This window comes from Rhopalosiphum padi, chromosome 2 (assembly GCF_020882245.1).
Source record: "Rhopalosiphum padi isolate XX-2018 chromosome 2, ASM2088224v1, whole genome shotgun sequence".
Taxonomy (NCBI): Eukaryota; Metazoa; Arthropoda; class Insecta; order Hemiptera; family Aphididae; genus Rhopalosiphum; species Rhopalosiphum padi.
In genome coordinates this window covers 34188357-34208598 of record NC_083598.1, presented here as the reverse complement: position 1 = coordinate 34208598, position 20242 = coordinate 34188357, and the positions used below count along the sequence as shown (strand labels likewise).

At 26.9% G+C, this 20242-nt stretch overlaps 4 protein-coding genes across 5 annotated transcripts; 2 read left to right on the top strand and 2 right to left on the bottom strand.

Moving 5' to 3' along the window:
* The first annotated feature begins 6012 nt into the window (after positions 1-6012).
* Positions 6013-8373, top strand: LOC132919257 (uncharacterized). Its single transcript, XM_060980675.1, has 4 exons — positions 6013-6262; positions 6357-6549; positions 7144-7325; positions 7500-8373. The coding sequence occupies exons 1-4, from the start codon at positions 6128-6130 to the stop codon at positions 7677-7679; spliced, it is 690 nt and encodes a 229-aa protein (XP_060836658.1). The 5' UTR covers positions 6013-6127; the 3' UTR covers positions 7680-8373.
* LOC132919259 (nucleolar protein 16-like) lies at positions 8213-10040 on the bottom strand. Its single transcript, XM_060980678.1, has 4 exons — positions 9807-10040; positions 9040-9196; positions 8813-8959; positions 8213-8436 (listed from the first exon to the last, which is right to left on the bottom strand). The coding sequence occupies exons 1-4, from the start codon at positions 9869-9871 to the stop codon at positions 8311-8313; spliced, it is 495 nt and encodes a 164-aa protein (XP_060836661.1). The 5' UTR covers positions 9872-10040; the 3' UTR covers positions 8213-8310.
* A 107-nt stretch (positions 10041-10147) lies between these two features.
* Positions 10148-12441, top strand: LOC132919258 (DNA-directed RNA polymerase III subunit RPC8). The gene is made up of 2 exons (XM_060980677.1): positions 10148-10640; positions 11986-12441. The coding sequence occupies exons 1-2, from the start codon at positions 10408-10410 to the stop codon at positions 12362-12364; spliced, it is 612 nt and encodes a 203-aa protein (XP_060836660.1). The 5' UTR covers positions 10148-10407; the 3' UTR covers positions 12365-12441.
* An 856-nt stretch (positions 12442-13297) lies between these two features.
* Positions 13298-20219, bottom strand: LOC132919256 (5'-3' exoribonuclease 2 homolog). 2 transcript variants are annotated; one of them, XM_060980674.1, is made up of 21 exons: positions 19942-20218; positions 19701-19869; positions 19512-19639; positions 19338-19449; positions 19100-19273; positions 17721-17883; positions 17482-17640; positions 16875-17182; positions 16580-16798; positions 16431-16499; positions 16030-16359; positions 15864-15953; positions 15639-15795; positions 14797-14971; positions 14664-14720; positions 14533-14601; positions 14335-14463; positions 14225-14277; positions 13883-14144; positions 13722-13809; positions 13298-13645 (listed from the first exon to the last, which is right to left on the bottom strand). In XM_060980674.1, the coding sequence occupies exons 2-21, from the start codon at positions 19773-19775 to the stop codon at positions 13601-13603; spliced, it is 2862 nt and encodes a 953-aa protein (XP_060836657.1). In that variant the 5' UTR covers positions 19776-19869; positions 19942-20218; the 3' UTR covers positions 13298-13600. The 2 variants fall into 2 exon arrangements, with proteins under 2 accessions (XP_060836657.1, XP_060836656.1); XM_060980673.1 differs by having other exon boundaries at positions 14225-14463; positions 19942-20219.
* Positions 20220-20242: the final 23 nt, after the last annotated feature.

The following is a 20242-nucleotide window of genomic DNA, read 5'->3' as shown; positions in this document are numbered from 1 at the left end:
CGCCTTGCAAACCTGATTTTAGTAAAAAAAGGGGGATACGTAAGATTAAGCCTAAGGCTTAAGTAGTTAAATTCTATGAAGCGCTTACGAGCCATCGCTGAATATAATATTCTGATTTCTGAGCGATTTATCAGTCTCTCCGAAATGTTTTATGGTTACAGACTTACACTCACGCCTGTTTGCATATGATGTCGAAAAAAAGAAATAGGAACGTGATGCATATACTTAATTAAAAACAATAATTATTACAATATTATTACAGAATAAATGGTTGTGACTTTGTGAGCAGCCGTAAGGTATAGTTTATGTAGATATAGTATACATTTAAAAGTGAATTATAACACTATGGATTATAAAGAACAAGGTTATGAGAAATTGAAAAATTGAGAAATGTATCAAGTATAAATAATGTATGAATATAAGTATATTGTATAATGTATATACTAGGTATATAGCTCGTCTATTGTTTGGTATGAGGCTTGTTAAGATTTTTGGAGTCCTAACCTCTAACTATACTATAATATTAATATTTTATATTAAAATAACATCACATGGATGTAACTTCTTCTTACAAACGTATAATACGGAAAATTTGGTTCAGTAAGATCAATTTTGTAGAATTAGCTTAAATATTAGAGTGAAATGATCTATTCTATCTCTTAAATGTCCCTACGGTGTTCTATCGTCAACTTTTTACGATTAACCTAACCTAACATATCCTCGAAATAGAAAGAGTCATCATCGGTTGACTTCTTTTATCGCCTTATACATTAAATACACTTGTATCTAATTTCACATAAATTATTATTCGTTCCTATTAACACAGAATAATATTATTCTGTGCTACTAATACAATTATAATTATATTATTGAATATAGATTGTGTATATACCCTACTCCTTCAATTAAAAAATTATGTTGTATTTAACAAAGAGCATAATATGCTATTTATATTAAACAAAACATATATTAATCATTATTAATTTATTATAATCCCAAAATCATTTTCATACAATATACAAAAATAATTATTACAAACTTACACGTACATATTTTCGTCATGTCATTGTAAATTACAAAAACTAAACCTGAGTAAAATTAAAAATAAAAATGTTATAATAGGTAAATTCTATCTAAATCTTTTAATATAATATTATAATGTATTAAATAATAATAGGAGAATAATTTTTAAAATCAAAATTAGTAAATACCATACAGACGTCAGACATACATTAAAAGAGTATTATTTTCAAGATTGTCCAAATTATTGCAATTCAATTTTGCTTAATATAATATTAATATATAATATTATATATAATATAACAAATAATTATTTTAAAAACACCAGTATAGATGGATAAATGTATTTTTTTACATGAAGTTTTTTTCATACAACCAACTATTTAGTATTATACCTATATTAATTATTATTAGGTATATATTAACACGTTTCTCCATTATGTATTATTTTATGGTAAATAATATTAACGATACTACGTACTAAAAATTAAACATGAATATAATAACCAGAATACGTCATCTTCATGGCCAACGACGAATTAATATTAAAGCAAATATTTATAATATCAAATTATCAACAATAAATGTTAATTGTTAATATATTAGATCATTCGATATCCTGCACTTGTTATGTCTGCATCTATTTTCTCCATAAATTACCATTTGATTAAAAATAAAATAAAAACTAATGTTTTTGTCGTAAAAAGTGACAAAAAACAAAACAATTCCATAGGTACTTTTTTTAAAAATTACTGTTTAACTGGGACTAAAAACCCCAGAAAAATGTTTTTGTAAGTATTTTAATTATATAATAAGTAAATACACACACGATAATTTCAAAACCGTTTACCTATTTGTCCACATATAATTTTACAAGGATTTCTGATGAAAAACATGACATGCGCCTAACATGGAATTTCAAAAATACCTCTATTATTATTTGTTGTAGACTTAGAACCGACGTTAAACAACAAAAATATATTCGAACTTAAATCTTTATAGGTACTACATGAAAGTGATAATTTAAGCACCTCAATACTTAATTTACCAAAACTATGATTATACCAGATCATATATTGCAACAATCACCCTTGAAATGTGAACTGCAGTGAAAATAACTCTCACTTTTAACCACAGTTATCAAGTTATAAATAGTACTTTGGAACGCAAATGGAATATACCAAAATAAAAATGAGGTAAAGTCTTTAGTTTATGAGTTATGACTATATATCTCTATTACTTTATGATCATAATAAGGAACTCCAAATTTTTAAAAATAATCAATTTCAATTTCACTCATTTTTATCATTACTAACGCCAACCAATGGTTCCTTATTGAAATCAATTCAAAACAAAACCAAAAGAAGAGATACAGTGCCTCTAATATTAAACCCTAATAACTTTTTAGCTAAAACTGACAACGAAAATCGAATTTATTCGGAAACCGCCTGTATGAAATCTTTCAATTACATACAGACGTAAACCCTAGTTAGTACAACAAATATAGAAAACGTCAACACTTTCCTTAGTAGCCAATTACCTATTATATTACTAGCTAAACCTATCACACCTTATAAAAAAAAGTCACAAATTACAAAACTGCACAAAAATTAATCTTCCTGGTATAATCTAATTAACAACAAAATACTTAAAAAAAAACAAAGCTATCCTTTTTCTGACTCATATTTAGAATACAATGCTTAAGTTATCTTATATCCCTCCAATAAGGCAGTTCTTAATTATTATATTAATGTCTAAACCTGAAAAACTAAAGCATATACTATATTATAGACTATAGTAAGTAGTAACTTCATACCACCCAATAACCTTATTAGAAAAACTCTTCGAATCAATTCATTAATAATAAATTCAATTTCCGCTTATACCATTAAACAATCCATTAAATACGTCGAATCACTCAAATCACTAAAAAAATATCATCATCACTTGAAAAAAGAACACTGCTCTTGTGTATTTATTGATATTGCTCAAACATTGATCATGTCTGACACAATGGGCTATTGTTTAGATTAAAATCGTTTCAACCTGCCCGATATTTCCTCACTCTAAATCATTTATCGAAGAATTGATGCTGAAGTCAGAAGTACCCCAAGAAAATGATTTATCCCCTATATCCTCTATAATATCTACACATCAGATCTTCCTAAAACAAGTCCTACAACAGTACAACCCTAACAACATATTATGTCGATGATGGAGCCATACTAGCATTACTAGCATCAAATATAGATCCAAACATTGCTTCCCACGTTATTCAATATCGTTTAAATCAGAACTGAAATTGGACAAACAAATAGAAAATTGAAATAAACAAATACAGATAAGTTCAAATAAATTTTACTCTTGGAAAAAATATTTGTCCCTCAACTATCTCTCAAGAACACACCTATAGAGCAATTCAAAATATAAATTGATTACCATGTAGGTATTATCTAACTTTAATATTTAATAAACACTGAGAAATATGAATTCATGTTTAACTAATAGCCAATAGATACATCAAAAAAGTACACAATTTTAAAAATCTCTAAATATTATGTACAATATAATATCACAATTGCAACTATACAACTATACGTCTTCTAAATTAGTAAGTAAGTATTCCAGAATGGAGGTTAAGTCGGTGTTGATAAAATTATGTTCCTACTACCTATACCCACAGCTACGTTCGTATGATCGACCAAACTCCAAAGAACAGACTACATAGATAGGTAATAGAAATAAAAATGAATAAATTAATAAGCAAACTTGTTTTAAAATTGATTGTACAGCCCTACAACTGCGTCCAGCAATTAATGGTATTTTGACATAGCTAAGTACATTTATTAATAACTGTAAAACTGGTTATTCTAATTATGTAGGTATACGTAAACATAAATAAATTAACAATTTATATGTACATAAGTAAATTTATAGTAATTATATATTGTACATTTATATAGGTATCTTAAATTGTGTATATATTATATTAAATTATATTATAGAATACGTCTTTAACTTATATATGTTACAGTCCAAGTGGTAAAAATGATCATTGTAAACACTGAATGCCGACTGGGAGTTGTATTCAATACCCGAGTTTTTCAAGTCATGTGGATAATTTTATGCATGGACTAGACATCGTATATAATGGCCAGACTGATAGTGCTAAATGGAATAAATTATTAATAATAATAAGCTTAACTTAATAATAATAAAAATATTAGGTTTAAATGAAATACTTATTTTATTTTACACTTATTTAATTAAAATTGGAAAAATGTTTAGTTATTAAATGAAATAAAATTGAAATTAATTAATTTATACTTATTTATTTAGACACGTATTGCCATAATGTAATTTGAAGGTGTATAAAATACTAGCAGCTTTACAGTAACATCTCCTTGTTTGATATTTTAGAGTCTTAGACCATAGTCTATAATTCACAAATGTAGTGGTTATAACTTTAAACCTAGGTTAGAAAACATCCTAGGTCTTATTCACTTCCTTTACAAGAAATTAGTTTTGATGTTTAATATCTGCCACTACAATTATTTAGTTTATTTTTGTGTGTACACTATAAGTAGTTGATGTCGATCAAATGCTTTAATTTTAAATTTTAGACGTAATTTTGGATAGAAAATTAGATTTAGTTTATAATAATTAAGTTTTTCAATAAATGTCGATTAAAACTTATTCGCTGGGTATAGAAACTAGAAATACTTGAAAATTGTATACAACGCTCCTCATTAGTTGTTAATTTTTATTTAAAAATATCAAAAAATCTATAGTTATAATATTTTTTTATAATCATTTAAAGTATTATAACACCTTAATAAAATTCGTCAAAATCTCAAAATTTACAAATTATTTTATATTTAAAAATTCATACACTTTTTTATAATATACCTACAATTTTAAAATTTAATACAAGAATCTCCATAACCATAATTAGTTCACACTGAAAACAGTGAAAACATATATAAAGACAATTATTTTTTATAGACATTTTAAGTTCATATTTGAATGAAGTTACTTATTTAAACAATAAATATTTATTATTTATACTTATATATTTACAGAAACCTTTATACAAATTGCAATGTTTATACATGGTTGTAACCATAACTAATCGGGATACCTAACCTTATTTTTAGACGCAATAAAGCTAGATACCTGAATATCTGAATTCGGGAATCATCGGTTCCCGATGAATTGATCCGGTTCATATTCTCATTCCTTTTATCTTACAAATAATAACTTAGTATTTTTATTAATTAAATAATTACAGAGCCGTGCCGTGGGGGGGGGGGGGGGCTAGGGCGCATGGTTTAAAGGGGCGCCAAAAATATTGAAATGGATAATGATAAATAAAATAGGGGGCGAATATTTTGAATTTTGTCCTGGGCGCCAAATCTTAACGGCACGACTCTGGGTAATTACTTATTAATATAAATTTTTTTTTTTAAGTAACCTGGATAGTTGGGTATACTTTTTAGTTCTTGTCGTTAGTTCGTTACCATGCACATTTTAAATGACAAATAAAATTAAACATAAAAAGATTTATAGTTTTAAATATTTTTTTAATTTCTGCTAACCTAATAAGTAATAATCCAACCTTTTGTTTTTAATTTACCTATATTAGTAGCAGTTTAGCAGTAGTAGGTTCTGTATATCAGTATTTTGGCGTTCCATAATTTTTTCTTCTGAGACCGTAATCTGCACAAATAATAATTTTCTCGGTCAAAGGCCAAAGCATAGACATATTAATATTAATATTGCTATGGCCCTACGGGTCAAAGGGCTTTAGTTTTCAAAACCCAAGAAAATCACATCTACCACCTACTCTGTTGTTACGACACAGAACCTAACCTAACTACCTAACCAGAAAATGAAAATAATCTTAAACGATTAACAAAATATTTTAGTCGATAATCACCGCACGGTTCATCTCTTCCATGTAAAGTTCCTTATCGTTTTTATCATCCCGACATGATAACGAATACAAAATAATATGTGTAAATTTGTAATATTATGTTGTGTCAGAGCAATGACGTTTTGTTCTAAATCTGCAATAATCGTTAGCTAGTGCGTTTCAAAGTGTACAATGGGCTTTAAATTGAAAGCTCTAGTTGTAGTTTCGTCGGGACTTGTTTTAGGTGTGTGTACGTATGCCGCATACCGAACATGGAAGAAGCGACAGTACAGTGCCGATGATGAAGGTTTCGAAGACGTTTCGAAGGCAAGTATCTACTTAAATAAAAATCACAATCGTAACAATTTAACTGGCGCTAAATTTTGACTTTGCATTGAACTTATTTATCGTGTATCTTTAGTTAGAAGAATCATTGGAGAAGAAAGTATTGGTATTGGGATTGGAAGGATCTGGAAAATCAACATTAGTCTCACAAATTGTTAAGGAAGTCGGACAAAAAAGTATTACATCAAATACTTTATACAAACCAACCGAAGGATTTAATGTCACATCTTTATCTGATGGAGGTTCTCCTACAGTTAACATATGGGAAAGTAAGTATATATTTTATTTATTAGTATACAATTCTTTATCTTTAGAAATTAACATACAAATATGATAACAAATACATTACTGATTTTAACATTTTTGAGAAATTAGATTACACAATGTTTTTAGTTATTTTATTTTATATTATTAATTTGTGTGTGTATTATGTACAAATTAATATTAATTAAAAATAATCAACACTTATAAAAATTGAATTTGAGTGTATCTAGAAATCAGTTAAATAAAATGTATATATAATATATATAAAAAAAATTTTTCTGGTTATTTAATTTTTTCAATCTACAAGATTTTTGTCAAATTTTCATCTAACCTACTAAATTTAAATAAATATAATTGTATTTAAATTTAATAATTACATGGTAAAGAAGAGTAATTAATAATTATATACAATTACTTACGGCAAATATTACAATTTATTCACGAAAAAAAATAATAATTATTTTAATTTTGTATACTTTTAATCTTCAAAAAATTAATTACAACTCAATTATTGTTAGTTTTGTGATAATAAATAATTTATTTTTAAATCATTCTCAAAATTGTCATCTAATTTTTGTGTATTGATTTATTATTTATAGTTGGTGGCAAAGAAAGTGTACGAAGGTATTGGCCAAAGTTTTTCCAGGATACAGATATCTTAGTGTTTGTTGTTGATGCCAGCAATAATTCAAATCAATCAGTTGTTGTGAGCGAGATCAAATCATTACTTGGCGATGCCCGTTTGGCTTCTGTTCCCATTTTAGTCCTCGCCAATAAACAGGTAATATTATTATTTCAAATATTATTAATAATGATAAATTACCAAATTTCAAACACCTACTAAATTCATGAATTTACATATTGTTTGGGCGCATTTATATTTAAATTGTATCTGTTAGATATTTTTTTAATTGCAATTTATTCAATACAATATACCTAATATCTGTATTTTTAGGATATGATTGGTGCACTTAACGCAGAACAGATCTCAAATGTACTCGATTTGAAAAGCATTCCATCTAGATCACATCAAGTAAAAGTGTTAGAAACTCAAACAAGACCAGAAACTAACGAAATCCATCAAACAGTATTAGAAGTCCGGAAAGTGCTCTTAAAATTAAGTTCCCATATGTAACATGATTTTTTTTTTTTTGTTCAGTTTAAACAGTAGTATGTATGTATATATTTTATACTTATACATACAAAGTAATATTATTTAAGATAACTCAATATCTCAATTGTATTTATTATTTTATAGTATTTTCATATTTAAATACTTAAAGTTCTATATTTCTTTGTTAAGATATCATTTCATTTATTGGATAACCTGATTTTCTAATTCTAAACAATTATATATTTTTTTTTAATTTAAGTACAAGATTATTTTTAAAACAAATATTGTTGACGTTGGTCTATGATAACTGATTATGAAAATAATAACTAATGATATTAGACAGAATGATTAAGTTTTAAGTGTGACCACAAACATTTTAAAAGGATATCAAGGAGAATACAATATTTTTAGATGATTAAATATAACTGTAAATTAGATCTGGGTTTATATTCATAACAAAAATGTAGTCATTTTAAAGTTTAATTTTGAAATTTGGAAGATATAGAACTTAAAGCATTTAAAAATGTTTATTTACTGAAATAATTGGTGTCATGTTAAAAATCAACTTGTGTATACTTTTTTTTTTAACATAATTTAAAAAAATTCCAAACGACTTTTTTTTAATTAAGATTATAAATAACTAAAAAATAAATTATAAATCGGCTATTGGCCGTGGCATTAAATGCTCGTAAGCCTTTATGCTTTTGAATGTTAATATTTTTGCACGTATTTGTTTCCATGTCATTTGGTAAACATTTTTCGGATCCTTTGTCATCTCCTGAAATATATAATATTTAACATTTATAAATGCAACTTAATAGAAGCCAGATTTAATATTCATATTCTAATATTTATTATTTAATGCAAAGCCTATGTTTAAATATTATCATAGTTTTATCATATTAGATGCTATGACAAAATATGTTTTATTTGCATAGTTTTGATTTAATTTCATGTCATATCATTACGATGTTGAAAATGTTTTTTGATGTTATGATTTAGAATAAGAATAATATAATATTTTCTATACATTATTAATATTTTGATAATATTAATCATATAAAATAACACAACAAAGAAAAGTCTGGAAATGCATTTTTTTTTTTTATCAATATTGAATCGTACTGATAAGTTAATTTTAGTAATAAATTAACCTTATAATTGTCTCCATATTTCTCCATAAGATAAGTGATGAACTTTATCGTGCCAGTAGGTAATGTTATCTGCTTGATTCCTGTAGGCTTATTTGCTTGTTCTTCCAACAGTTTGACAACTTGTGGCTGTTTTGCCTCTCTTTGACGCTAAAAAAAATATATCTTTTATTATACCCTTTAAGTTTCACTGATACTGGCTTTAATGTTAACATAATTGTTTCACTGACCTTTTTATTATGTTCTTTAATTTCTTCACCTTGTATTTGTGGTTGAGTATTGGTAAAACCAGTTAAAATGGATTTGCTAGGATTATTTGTTAGTCCAAAGTTACTTAAATTCTTAGCCACTGATACCTTGTCATTCCAATGATCTTTTATGAGAGGACTAAATTCAAAAAATTCAATATTATTAATATAATAATCAATTGAAAAATTATACCACAAAAATCATATGATTAAAGCAATACTTATACAGATTGTGAAATAAAGAAAATGATTATGATATGATTACAAAACAGTCAAGTCCAGTTCTACATTTAAAGCAAGCAATACTTCAAATAATAAAATACTTATTATCTATTAATATTATTGTATGAAACTTATAACACATAAAAATATTGATTTGAATCTTTAATATATTGTCATTTTGGACAGTTATAAATTTATAACATTAGTCAACATAATGTTTCTTCAAAACAACTATGTTAAAACATTATATTTTATAATCTAAACCTTATAGCTAATATTGTTTATACCTAACTGTATCGCTGAACAATGATATTAATCAATGCCTAGAGTAGATCTTACTCTAGTTATCGTCCATCGTTTCTTATAACGATACAAATTATAGTAATGATACAATCATATATTTTTTTAAACTTTGATACAATGCTCAACAGTAATCATTTTTATGGGTACAAGATTCGTATGCATTTTAAAATAAATGTATGTATAATATTTATACTAAACACAATTTATAACAATATAAAACTTACCACGCAACACTTGGAGTCTTCTTCATCTTTTTACCCAACTTCTTTTTATTATAGTTAACAGGCATTTTGTATCCAGTAAATCTATAAACAATAAAATTACAAAATATGTGGAATGTGAACACTGAACAATTGAAGGATGAATGGAACTATGGAAGATATTTTCTACGCACTATCGAGTATCGACTATTCGACTATTTCACAGTAGTCAGTCAGTTTTCACGTGGTAAATGAATATCGTGCTCAGTGCTCACTGCGCATCGTTCATAAACAAATGATAACAGGACAAAACAATTTATTATTATGATAATATCATAGACGGTACAACAGAACATGGTTGTAGTTCGGAGTTCCGGCGTGTACACGGTACACGTGAGGACGCTGATTAAGGCAGTATCAGTACCATACTCTATTTGTTAGCGGTTGCCAGTTAGTTGTTACTTCGTTAGGTTATGTTTAGAACTTTTTAAATTATAATTAATAATTATAAGTTATTAAATAATAAACATTCATGCACGATGGACGTTCGTTAGTATGAGAGATGAGACAGATCCCTAATATTATACAATTTGTTATTATGATCTAAGTTATAAGATATATTAAGATGTTTATCGTTAGTGAATTCGAAGAGGTCGTGAAGGTCCAACCAACTCATTTAGAAGATGATCAAGTGTCCCGAATTGTCATACACCTCAATTCAATGCTCGCCAATAAAGTAGTAATGAACGTCGGCTTATGTCTTTCGTTGTTCGACATTTTGGAAATCGGTGATTCAATAATATACCCAAGCGAGGGAGCGTATTTTTCCAAGGTGCGATTTAGATTCATCGTCTTCAGGTGTGTACAAACAATGTAATGATCGCACTCAATCGACTTCAGGGGCTCAATTTCAATAGTAAAATTAATCTTGTGATCATAAATTTCACTGATAGTTCCCAAGGTCCATAGGTGGTAACTCGGTAGTGTATGGGGGAGATTTTACCATGACATTATTTTGATTGATGTGAGGACATAGTTTTAGTTTCTTAAAAAAGTATATTAGGCTATAAGTTACTCTATATAATATATATAACTCATTATCATTATATCTTTTTAAATTAACATTTGATGCTAAACAATAGTCTATAACAAAAATGTTTAGTGTTTGTGTGTGAGGTTAAGAATTCCTAGATTACACATTGAGCAACTTCATGATTCATCACCTCTACATTCAATAATCATATATTTTATAAATTATAACTACTACACGTGTTGTTTATTAACACAAAATAGGAACAATTAGTTTTATTTGGTTAATTAAACCAACAAGAGAATAAATTGAGGATGAAAATTCAAAATGTACTATTGCCTATTAAGTAAATACTGATTTCTCAGAAGAAGTGATTTTCTCTTCTTCTATAACCAATGTAAGTTAATTTATGCCCAATAAATATATTTAAAGAGGTATAATGATATCATTTAAAAAAAAATATTAATTTTTATAAATAAACACATTTTATTAGCTCTTCAACACTTACAATAATCCAAAACGTATTATTTCTATTAATTCAGTACGTTTTGGATTAACTATTTTATTTCCCCTATAATAATACTTACAACACAGCCACACAGGCAATAGAAAATTTTAACATGGGAAATGTTTAAGTATAAGACTTGGAAAAGTATATTATGATTAGTTAAATATGATATAAGGTTTGTTTTTGATTAACTGTCATTTTTAAAAATGGATTTGGCCAGAAAACAATACACTTTGATCTATTCCACAGTTATTCTCAAAGTAGGCGATAGCGTCCCCCTATGGGCGTTGATAGTCTTCAAGGAAGTGGGCGGTATAAGACCCAAATACTATTGTTTTTAAGATACACTACAGATGGTAAACTTAAAATATTTTGGGGATTGGAAAATTTTTGATTCTTAAAGTGGATGGTGGATGAAATAAGTTTGAGAACCTATGATATATTCTGATGATGCCTATCAATTTCTCGACTTTTTTGCCATAAGATTTTTATTAACTCAATATATAACTTGATTTTTTAAATTTTATTAAAAGTATATTTTGTATTTCTAACCCTCATTTATAAAGGAGTTATTTTCAAATCTTGGGTATATCCAAGCTCTTTCTCAAACCACATAGTGACAATTCAACTATTACATTCCATAAAACTCGTGTTGTTTGTTGTAGACCATTTGTTGAAGAAATACTCATTGGTAAAGTGAAGAGCTCCAGTTCAGATGGAGCTGTACTAACAACCGGTTTCTTTGAGGACATATTTGTGCCGGCAGCAAACATGCAAAACCCCAGTCGCTTTGATGTTAAAGACAAAGTGTGGGTGTGGGAATATGACAATTGTGGCGATACAGTTGAGTTGCACATGGACATTGGTGAAACAGTTAGGTTTCGTGTCGTTTCTGAACAGTTTATTGATACGCATCCAGGAGTAGACAGTGGACTTTTAGATACTGGTGAGATAGCAACATCAAAATCAAAATCACCGTATTCAATTGTTGGCACAGTAAGAGAACCTGGTTTAGGAGTAATTGGATGGTGGACAGATTTATAAATTTTTAAATGGGTAATAGAAATCAATTGTGTATTATATTTTAAATTTTAAATAAAATATTATGTTATGAAATCAAATAGTTATGTTTTCTTATTATCTTTATATATACAATGTACATTATACTTTATATTACGTCAAAATTACAATTTAAAAATCATATGCTTTTATCAGATAATTCTTTTTTTTATCTGTATGTCAAAAAATAAATATTTTACTAGAAGCTTAAAAAATCAGAAAATAGAAAGGCAGTAGGGTTTCTCAGTAGTCAGTACAATCAGTAAATTCGATTTATTTAAATAAAATCATTTTCAAATCAATGTTTGAACCTGATAATGAATTTATCAAAAAAAAAACTTTAAATTTTTGTTGTTTTAATTATTGCAATTGAACCACAACAGTAATCTTCAAAGGACGATTCTCAAATTTTTTATTATTTATGTCCATAAGACCATCACTTCTATCTGTCAAGTGTTAAATCTAAAAATTTTAAATTTATTTTTTTCAATATTTTACACCTAGGAAGTCTAATATTTGAATTATATTGATATATATACTACAGGTAAATACTTCTTATTTTTTTTATAGTTAAAGTTCTCAATTCTATTTTATTATTTTATAATATTATCTTTTGTGAATATGCTATTCTTGTTGGCTTAAATTTGAATGTGTGGTCATGATCTAGAAAATATCATAGGATCTTTAGTTTTTTTTAGGGTAGTCTTATTTTCTAGCAAATATGTATTATTAATTGTTAACTGTGCTACAATTAATTATAATTTATAAACAAAATAATAAATATTATTATTATTTTATTTGAATACTTGAAAGGTATGTTAATATCATATAAATAAAATGCCTTGGTGGTACAGCAATAAGTATCAATATATCTGTATAATACTTAGAAGTTAGGCATAGCCAAATATAATCACAAGCTTTCTTTTAAATCAGTTTATTTTAATTTAAATTTAAAAAAAAATATGTATTAAACAATCACTTTTTCAATAGTAAAATTACCAATAATAGTGGTATTAAAACAAGATTAAGATTACAAAAAGTTAAGATATTAGATGTAAAAATTTTTATCTTGTCACTACATTATATAAATCAATTATATGTTCGGTATATAATATGTATATTATACAATTTTAATTTCAACAATAATGGAGATTTCGTTCTTAGCATTTTCTAAAATTTAATTAAAAATTATTAATAAAATCTGATATCACAACTGTGTTGTCAATAATTTCCACGATTGTTGTAACCATGAGGCCTTGGACCACCCTATTAAATATAAAATTAAAACAAGTTATCAATTAATAAACAATACATTTATTAAACTTCAATTCAAAATGCTTACTCTTTGGGTAGTATGGTTATATGGTTGATAACGACTATTTTGTGATCCTCTAATTGGACCCACATTACCATTAAAAGATTGTCTGGGCCTAGATTACAATATAACAATTTGATTGAATTGTTGGGAACAATTTTGAAATTTTGGTTTAAAAAAAAACTTACGGAGGATTATTAGCTTGATAACCAGCAGTATAATATCCTGGTCTATCATTTCTGCGCATAGATTGTTGATCAGATGTATGTTGAGTTCCATAATTTGGATATGCATTGTTGTCTGATCTATATGAATTATTTTGTTGACGACCATAATTAGCTCTATTTGTATTATGATCATTTTGTGGAAATTGGTTTTGATTTGCATGCCAATTACTACTCGGACGCCTAGAATTCGAGTAGTCATTTTGACGGCCATTGTTTCGATAACCTAAAAATAATAATATTAGCATGGTAAATTTGTCTAACAAAATTTATTACTCAAATTGAGCAATAATCAGTAATAATTACTTTGTGGTGGAGGAACAGAACCATAATTACTTGAATTTCTGGGTATATGATGCCTAAAAGAAAAATTTTTTTTAATATTTAAACAAAAACTTATAAAAATGCATACATACGATAGTGTTCTATGACCTGATGTCGCAAGCCTTACACGTTGATTTGAATGGGTCATACCAATCATAGGCCTCCAAGAACGAGATTGTTCATCAGACAAATGCTTTGGCTTCAATACCCTAGGTGGTTCTCTGTACAGAAAAATAATTTAAAAAAATTAAAATTATACTTTATTCCAAATAAAAGAAAACTACACTTACATAACACCTTGAAGGCGAATAGCTTCAAATATATAATCATCTCCATAATTAGGATCTTCGAATTTCACACTAAAAAAAAATTCTATAAGAAAATATTTTATAAACCCGAGAAAATAAAAATTGAAACATACCATATAACTTGATTTGATCTTACAACATCTAATCCCATAACTGGCGAAGGAAGTGATCTAAAATATTCATATTAGATATTTAAATAATATATTCAACAGTGATTAAATATTTAAATAACAGCATTTTTATTACCCTCCAATTTTAACACAGTCATCAGCCAACATAACTTTTCCTTCCATACCATCAATAAGTACAGATGTTGAGTTTTCATAGTTAGCCTTATCTAAGTACAAATTTTTAAGCAATTCGTACTTTGAATTATCTTGTTGAATGTACAAACGATCCATACCTTTTACATTCCGTCGTCCTAATTGTTAATATTTAAAATCAGAATTAAAAATAAAGAATATTCCACAAAATTACTAAATTTTAGTTTAAAAATAACTAAATATTATTTGACCATACTAAATGTTGATAAGACAGTCTATATAAATCCTCAAGAATATAATTTCAACATACTTAAGTTATAAAGCATATTGCATAAATATTCAAAAAAGGTCCTAATTAACTATTTAAATAGATGGTAGATAATTTTTTCAAATGTTGAATTTTTTTAATTAATCTTGTTAAAGTATAAAACATGTTAAGGAGTCATAATTATAATATATCAATTGAAGATTATCAATAAAAGATAATAACTTATTAAAAAAGACCGCATACACTGCTGGTGTTAAAATGTAACCCGACACAGTTTACTGCCCACAGCAAAAGACAATAGAATTTTACTGACACTGCTTCAGTGTGTACAGAACTACAGACCATGAAAATTTTTCATCGCTTTAAAATGAACTATAATATTTTACAATATATTGTTAACATTGCTAAAAAAGAACTTGAAATTATTATGTAACTATATTAACAACTATTCTTATTTTTTAAGTTTAAGTTTTTTTTAATTAACAACACTTAACAAAGTGTTACATTTAAAAAATCACTATTAAAATATATTATCAACATGATTATTATTTACATACTTTCTTCAGAAGTCAAAAGATCATAGTATGGTTCCAAGGCTTTATGTAGTCTCGCTTCCTCGACAAATGGCAATAGTGCAACACCTTGCCAAGCAAACTTTTTACCATTTAAATCAATTTTGAAATCCACTGGATAAAAATCAATTATTGTTGATTCCTATGAATTAAATATTTAAAAATATATATTTTAAATTATACAAAAAATTGTTATTAAAAATAATTTACTGGATCACTCATCAAAATAGCCCAAGGTTGAGGTACATGATTGCTACTGGCTGCAGGAAAAACACTCATAAGTTGCTCCAATGGACGAAACTGTAGACAAAATTAAAATTAAATATTGCTCATTTATTAATTAATAAATTACTAAAAAAATTTATAAAAAACTTACTGGTACAGTTCCTTTTTCAAATTTTGTTGATACTGCAGATATATTAAGAAAGTCAGATGCAAAAGGTGCATAATGATAAGGGAAATACCATTTCCAAGAAGGGCAACCTTGATAATAATATTGGAGAACCCAACAAAGACCACGCACATACTCTAAAGCCACCTGATGTCTGAAACCACTGTTTGTCCGGTCTACGTCAAATTTAGATTCATAGTACCGTTCCTTAAAACCATCTTCCCATAAACGAACTTCATCAGGTGTTTCTTGTTCTTCATCTGATGATTCATTATCATCCCTTTTCCGTTTCACACCTTGATTATTTTCATTACCCTGTTAAGTAAAAAGTAATTAAATCAAAAGAATATGTTAAATTAAACCACAAATAGACTTTAAATACTAACTACACTCTGTCTCCTCATTTCATCAACAGTTTGTCTTGGATTGGATATTGAAAATGCTGTATTTGGTGCCTAAAATAAATATTTACATATGTAGTTAATAATAATAAAAATAAGCAATGTTAGTCTTATAAATAAAATGTTATAATTACTGATGGTGCATATTGACCTCCCAATACAAAATTAGGAGCACTCTTAGAGCGCATTAATTTATCATGTTTTTCACGTCGTTTTTTCAATTTGTTTCTATCAGCAAACATTTTCTCAGTTTGTTGCCTTTTTTTAAATATTTCATCTTCAGCCATACCCAAATCAGACATTATTAATTGTACTCTTTCCAAATTTACATCACCGTTTGAAGTTAAAAATCCCTAAAAATAAAAATGGTTTATACATTTAAATACTAATTATATAAGAATATAATATATTTAATGATTAAACAATTACCCCAGTTTTGTACACAGTTTTTTTATACAAAGAAACAAGACGATCAATTGCATTTTCTCGTATTTCTAATGATGGCAAGTGAGGCAAAAAGTCATTACCAACAAAAAAACACATGAACACCCAATCATCAAGAGCTCGTTCAAATTCATATTTAAAGGGTAAGTTAGGCATTTCCAATTCTCGTTCTAAATATTCACGTAAGACATTCAAACGTACAAATATGAACTGAACATCAGCTGAAAATTCAATAGTTGATCCATCATTGAATGCTTCCCTTTCTAAACCTTGACAGTCCTTAATTTCATGTCCTAAACATATTATTAAACATTAATAAAATTTTAATATCCTATAATATTAATATTTAATAGAGTCAATACTAAAATAGTTATTTGTCAGTTTCATGTCATACAAAGTTTAAGTGAAATATGAAAAAAAATTTCTCCATATTTCACAGCTTGTGATGATTAATATAAATCTATATTTTTAATAATTTGCATTGTATACTATAATACTTTGATTTCAGTTATATAATCACAATCATTAAAATAGACAGAAATAATTGTGAATTTAAATTACTTATAATATCATAATGTATCAAAATTATTACCCATTTGACCACACATATCACAAGGCTTGGGTTGATTGGGTTTAAATTCTTCTCTAATTATTGTAAAATTTGGCTCATGAGTTGCAAGTCCTAACATAATAAGATCAGCATCAGCACCACAAAGAACATGTTGTGTATTTGGATCATGATTAAGTTGTGCTGAAAATTAAAATATATAAATCAAGTTAAACCTAAATTTGTGATATTAAATATTACTTATATAACAATTTTATTTGTACCTCTTTGTTTTCTTATAAAATCCATTATCTTATGTTCACCTTCTCCGGGAACATTAGCATCAGATAATATCACTTTGACACCTTTCCATCCAGGGTCATTGTTTAACCGATCATGAACATAATAATGTAAACAAGCAGATAGTTTATCCATAAATGGTGTTCCCTAAAATATAATTTTAGATTAATTAAACCTTTATTAATACATTATTGAAAACTAATTTTTTAAATTTGTATTACACAATGAAATAACAGTAACAATAGTTTCTTTGTTTTTCTTTCTGTCGCCCTTATCTAAATATGAACGAGTATTTCCATTGCATGCAGATACATCATAGACCTACATCTTAAGACTACTGACTAATTTACAAATATTGATTTTATATATATGATTTATTAGGTAACCTACAGGTGGTTCATGACTTCATGGTAACGCTCTCCATGTTGCCCAAATTTATAAAATGACCCCAGACATATCATGTCAAGAATGTATTGAATCAATTTTAAAAATGTAAAATAATATATTTGTTTTTTAATTTAATTACAGTATTTATTTTTATTATTAAAGGTTGTCGAAAAAATATTATGATATTAATAAAGATTATAAATTAGGGAGATAGAACTGAAGAATAAGATATTACTCTGCATTCATAAAATGGTTCTGGTTTAGTTGACGCCCGCCACTTATATTTCTCATATTTTTTATGTGCTTAGCATCTTTTATACTGCAGATATAAAAGGTACGAAAAACTGCCGTATTAAAAATAATAGAATTTATATTGCAGTCTTTAAAAATAATAGTAATAATAATAACACAAAAAATATGAAAAATTATATTTAAGAATAATATTATAAAATAAAAATAAAAATAGATAAATTTATACAGGTGGCCAAAATTAGGATATATCTCATTATTTCCTTAAACGAATCGTGTCCGTTTAATTTACTTTGCCACATAATCTGATATGGCGATTTATCATACTTTTGTATTTAATGTGTTGTTATTATTATTATAATTTTTAATACTGCGGCTTTTCATACTTTTTTTATCTGCAGTACAAAAAAAAATTCTATAAAAGATGATTAGCACATCAAAAATATGAGAAATATAAGTGGCGGACGTCAACTAAATCTAAGTGGCAAGAGAATATGCGGGTTGGCGGGCGTCAAATAAACCAGTACCCATAAAACTTTAAATAAAAAGTACATTAATTAATTACATCTAAACCATATTTAAATTTAAAACAAATGGTCAGGATTTAATTAATGTCAATTTCAAATAACTTTATAATACTATAAGTTTAATTTAAAATTGCATACGCTTCACTATTCTTAAAATCTATTAGTATCTATTTAGTATTTATTATCAATATTTAACTTACAGGTGTAATGCAGTTGCTATCAAAATGTTCTCCTTTCTGCTTCTCAGGTGGTAATATGGCACCAGCTTCAATAAGATTTTTTCTTACACGTGCCAATTCTTCAGTTTTTTCTGTTGTTTCTTTAGATGCCCTAAAACGTCTTGATCTCTGTTGGTTCATTTTAGCTCTAGGAGCCTAAAAAGATATATACTTACTGTATCAAAAACAGATTAATAATAACAAGCATAAAATAACATACCACACCATCTATAGCCATGTACAACACTTTACGAGGTCTCACAATTCTAAATAGTCGATCGATACATTCAAATATTGCTATCATCATTTCATCCTCGTCTTTTGGAGCCGGTCTTTAAACAATAAGTGCAGTGTTAATGATTTATTAATTTGGGTCAAATTGTTAAATATTTACTTATTTTCAGGATGTGTACAAGGATGTATTATCCCATTCATATCCAAATATAAGTTATCAAATTCAATACCATTTGGATTTGGTGTGGTTGAATCTATTGGAATTTGTTCCCCATTTACATCTGTCGACTAAAATAAAACAGGTTAATAACATACATTACCAGCTCACCAGCAACAAATATAATCATACTTTTTGCTCAATACAATTAACAATGACTGATGGATATTTTCTAGTCAACCATCTAAAAAAAGCAGGAACACCCATGTTTGAACACTCTTAGTTGTTGATTTATCGTAATAACTGTCAAATTTAAGTTAAAAATGGTATTCACAATTCAATGTTGATATGTTTTTACGGACTACAAAATTAAAATGCAAAATACTTATTAAACATATTACATAATGATAATTTAATGATAGTCAATAGGTACTTGTAATCAAAAGTAAAAATTGTTAAACATTTTCTTGAAGAATTTTGAAATTCGATTGAATCATGAAATATATACTATAGTGGGATCTTGTAATTTAAAATTCACATTTCTGGTTTCAGCATGAACTCCAATATATAGTTTGTACTCCTTTCCACTCTCCAATGAATCCTTATTCCGTGTACCTAAGTAATTTAAAGTTTGGAAATTTATTTTTACTATTTAGAATTTAAGATTTTTAATTTTTATAACATGCTGTATTGTTGTTACGAATATTGTCTTCGTATTTTATAAACAAACGTTG

What these genes read in the sequence shown, in the direction of transcription:
- LOC132919257 (XM_060980675.1), top strand. Translation starts at nt 6,128, where the DNA reads ATGGGCTTTAAATTGAAAGCTCTAGTTGTAGTTTCGTCGGGACTTGTT. An exon ending in GTTTCGAAGACGTTTCGAAG is followed by an intron (nt 6,263 to 6,356) that starts GCAAGTATCTAC and finishes GTGTATCTTTAG; the next exon opens with TTAGAAGAATCATTGGAGAA. An exon ending in TAGTCCTCGCCAATAAACAG is followed by an intron (nt 7,326 to 7,499) that starts GTAATATTATTA and finishes CTGTATTTTTAG; the next exon opens with GATATGATTGGTGCACTTAA.
- LOC132919259 (XM_060980678.1), bottom strand. Translation starts at nt 9,871, where the DNA reads ATGCCTGTTAACTATAATAAAAAGAAGTTGGGTAAAAAGATGAAGAAG. An exon ending in AAGACTCCAAGTGTTGCGTG is followed by an intron (nt 9,197 to 9,806) that starts GTAAGTTTTATA and finishes TTTTGAATTTAG; the next exon opens with TCCTCTCATAAAAGATCATT. An exon ending in AATATGGAGACAATTATAAG is followed by an intron (nt 8,437 to 8,812) that starts GTTAATTTATTA and finishes TATATATTTCAG; the next exon opens with GAGATGACAAAGGATCCGAA.
- LOC132919258 (XM_060980677.1), top strand. Translation starts at nt 10,408, where the DNA reads ATGTTTATCGTTAGTGAATTCGAAGAGGTCGTGAAGGTCCAACCAACT. An exon ending in TTTAGATTCATCGTCTTCAG is followed by an intron (nt 10,641 to 11,985) that starts GTGTGTACAAAC and finishes TGTTTGTTGTAG; the next exon opens with ACCATTTGTTGAAGAAATAC.
- LOC132919256 (XM_060980673.1), bottom strand. Translation starts at nt 19,775, where the DNA reads ATGGGTGTTCCTGCTTTTTTTAGATGGTTGACTAGAAAATATCCATCA. An exon ending in TGTACACATCCTGAAAATAA is followed by an intron (nt 19,450 to 19,511) that starts GTAAATATTTAA and finishes TATTGTTTAAAG; the next exon opens with ACCGGCTCCAAAAGACGAGG. An exon ending in TTCTGTTCCTCCACCACAAA is followed by an intron (nt 14,145 to 14,224) that starts GTAATTATTACT and finishes TATTATTTTTAG; the next exon opens with GTTATCGAAACAATGGCCGT.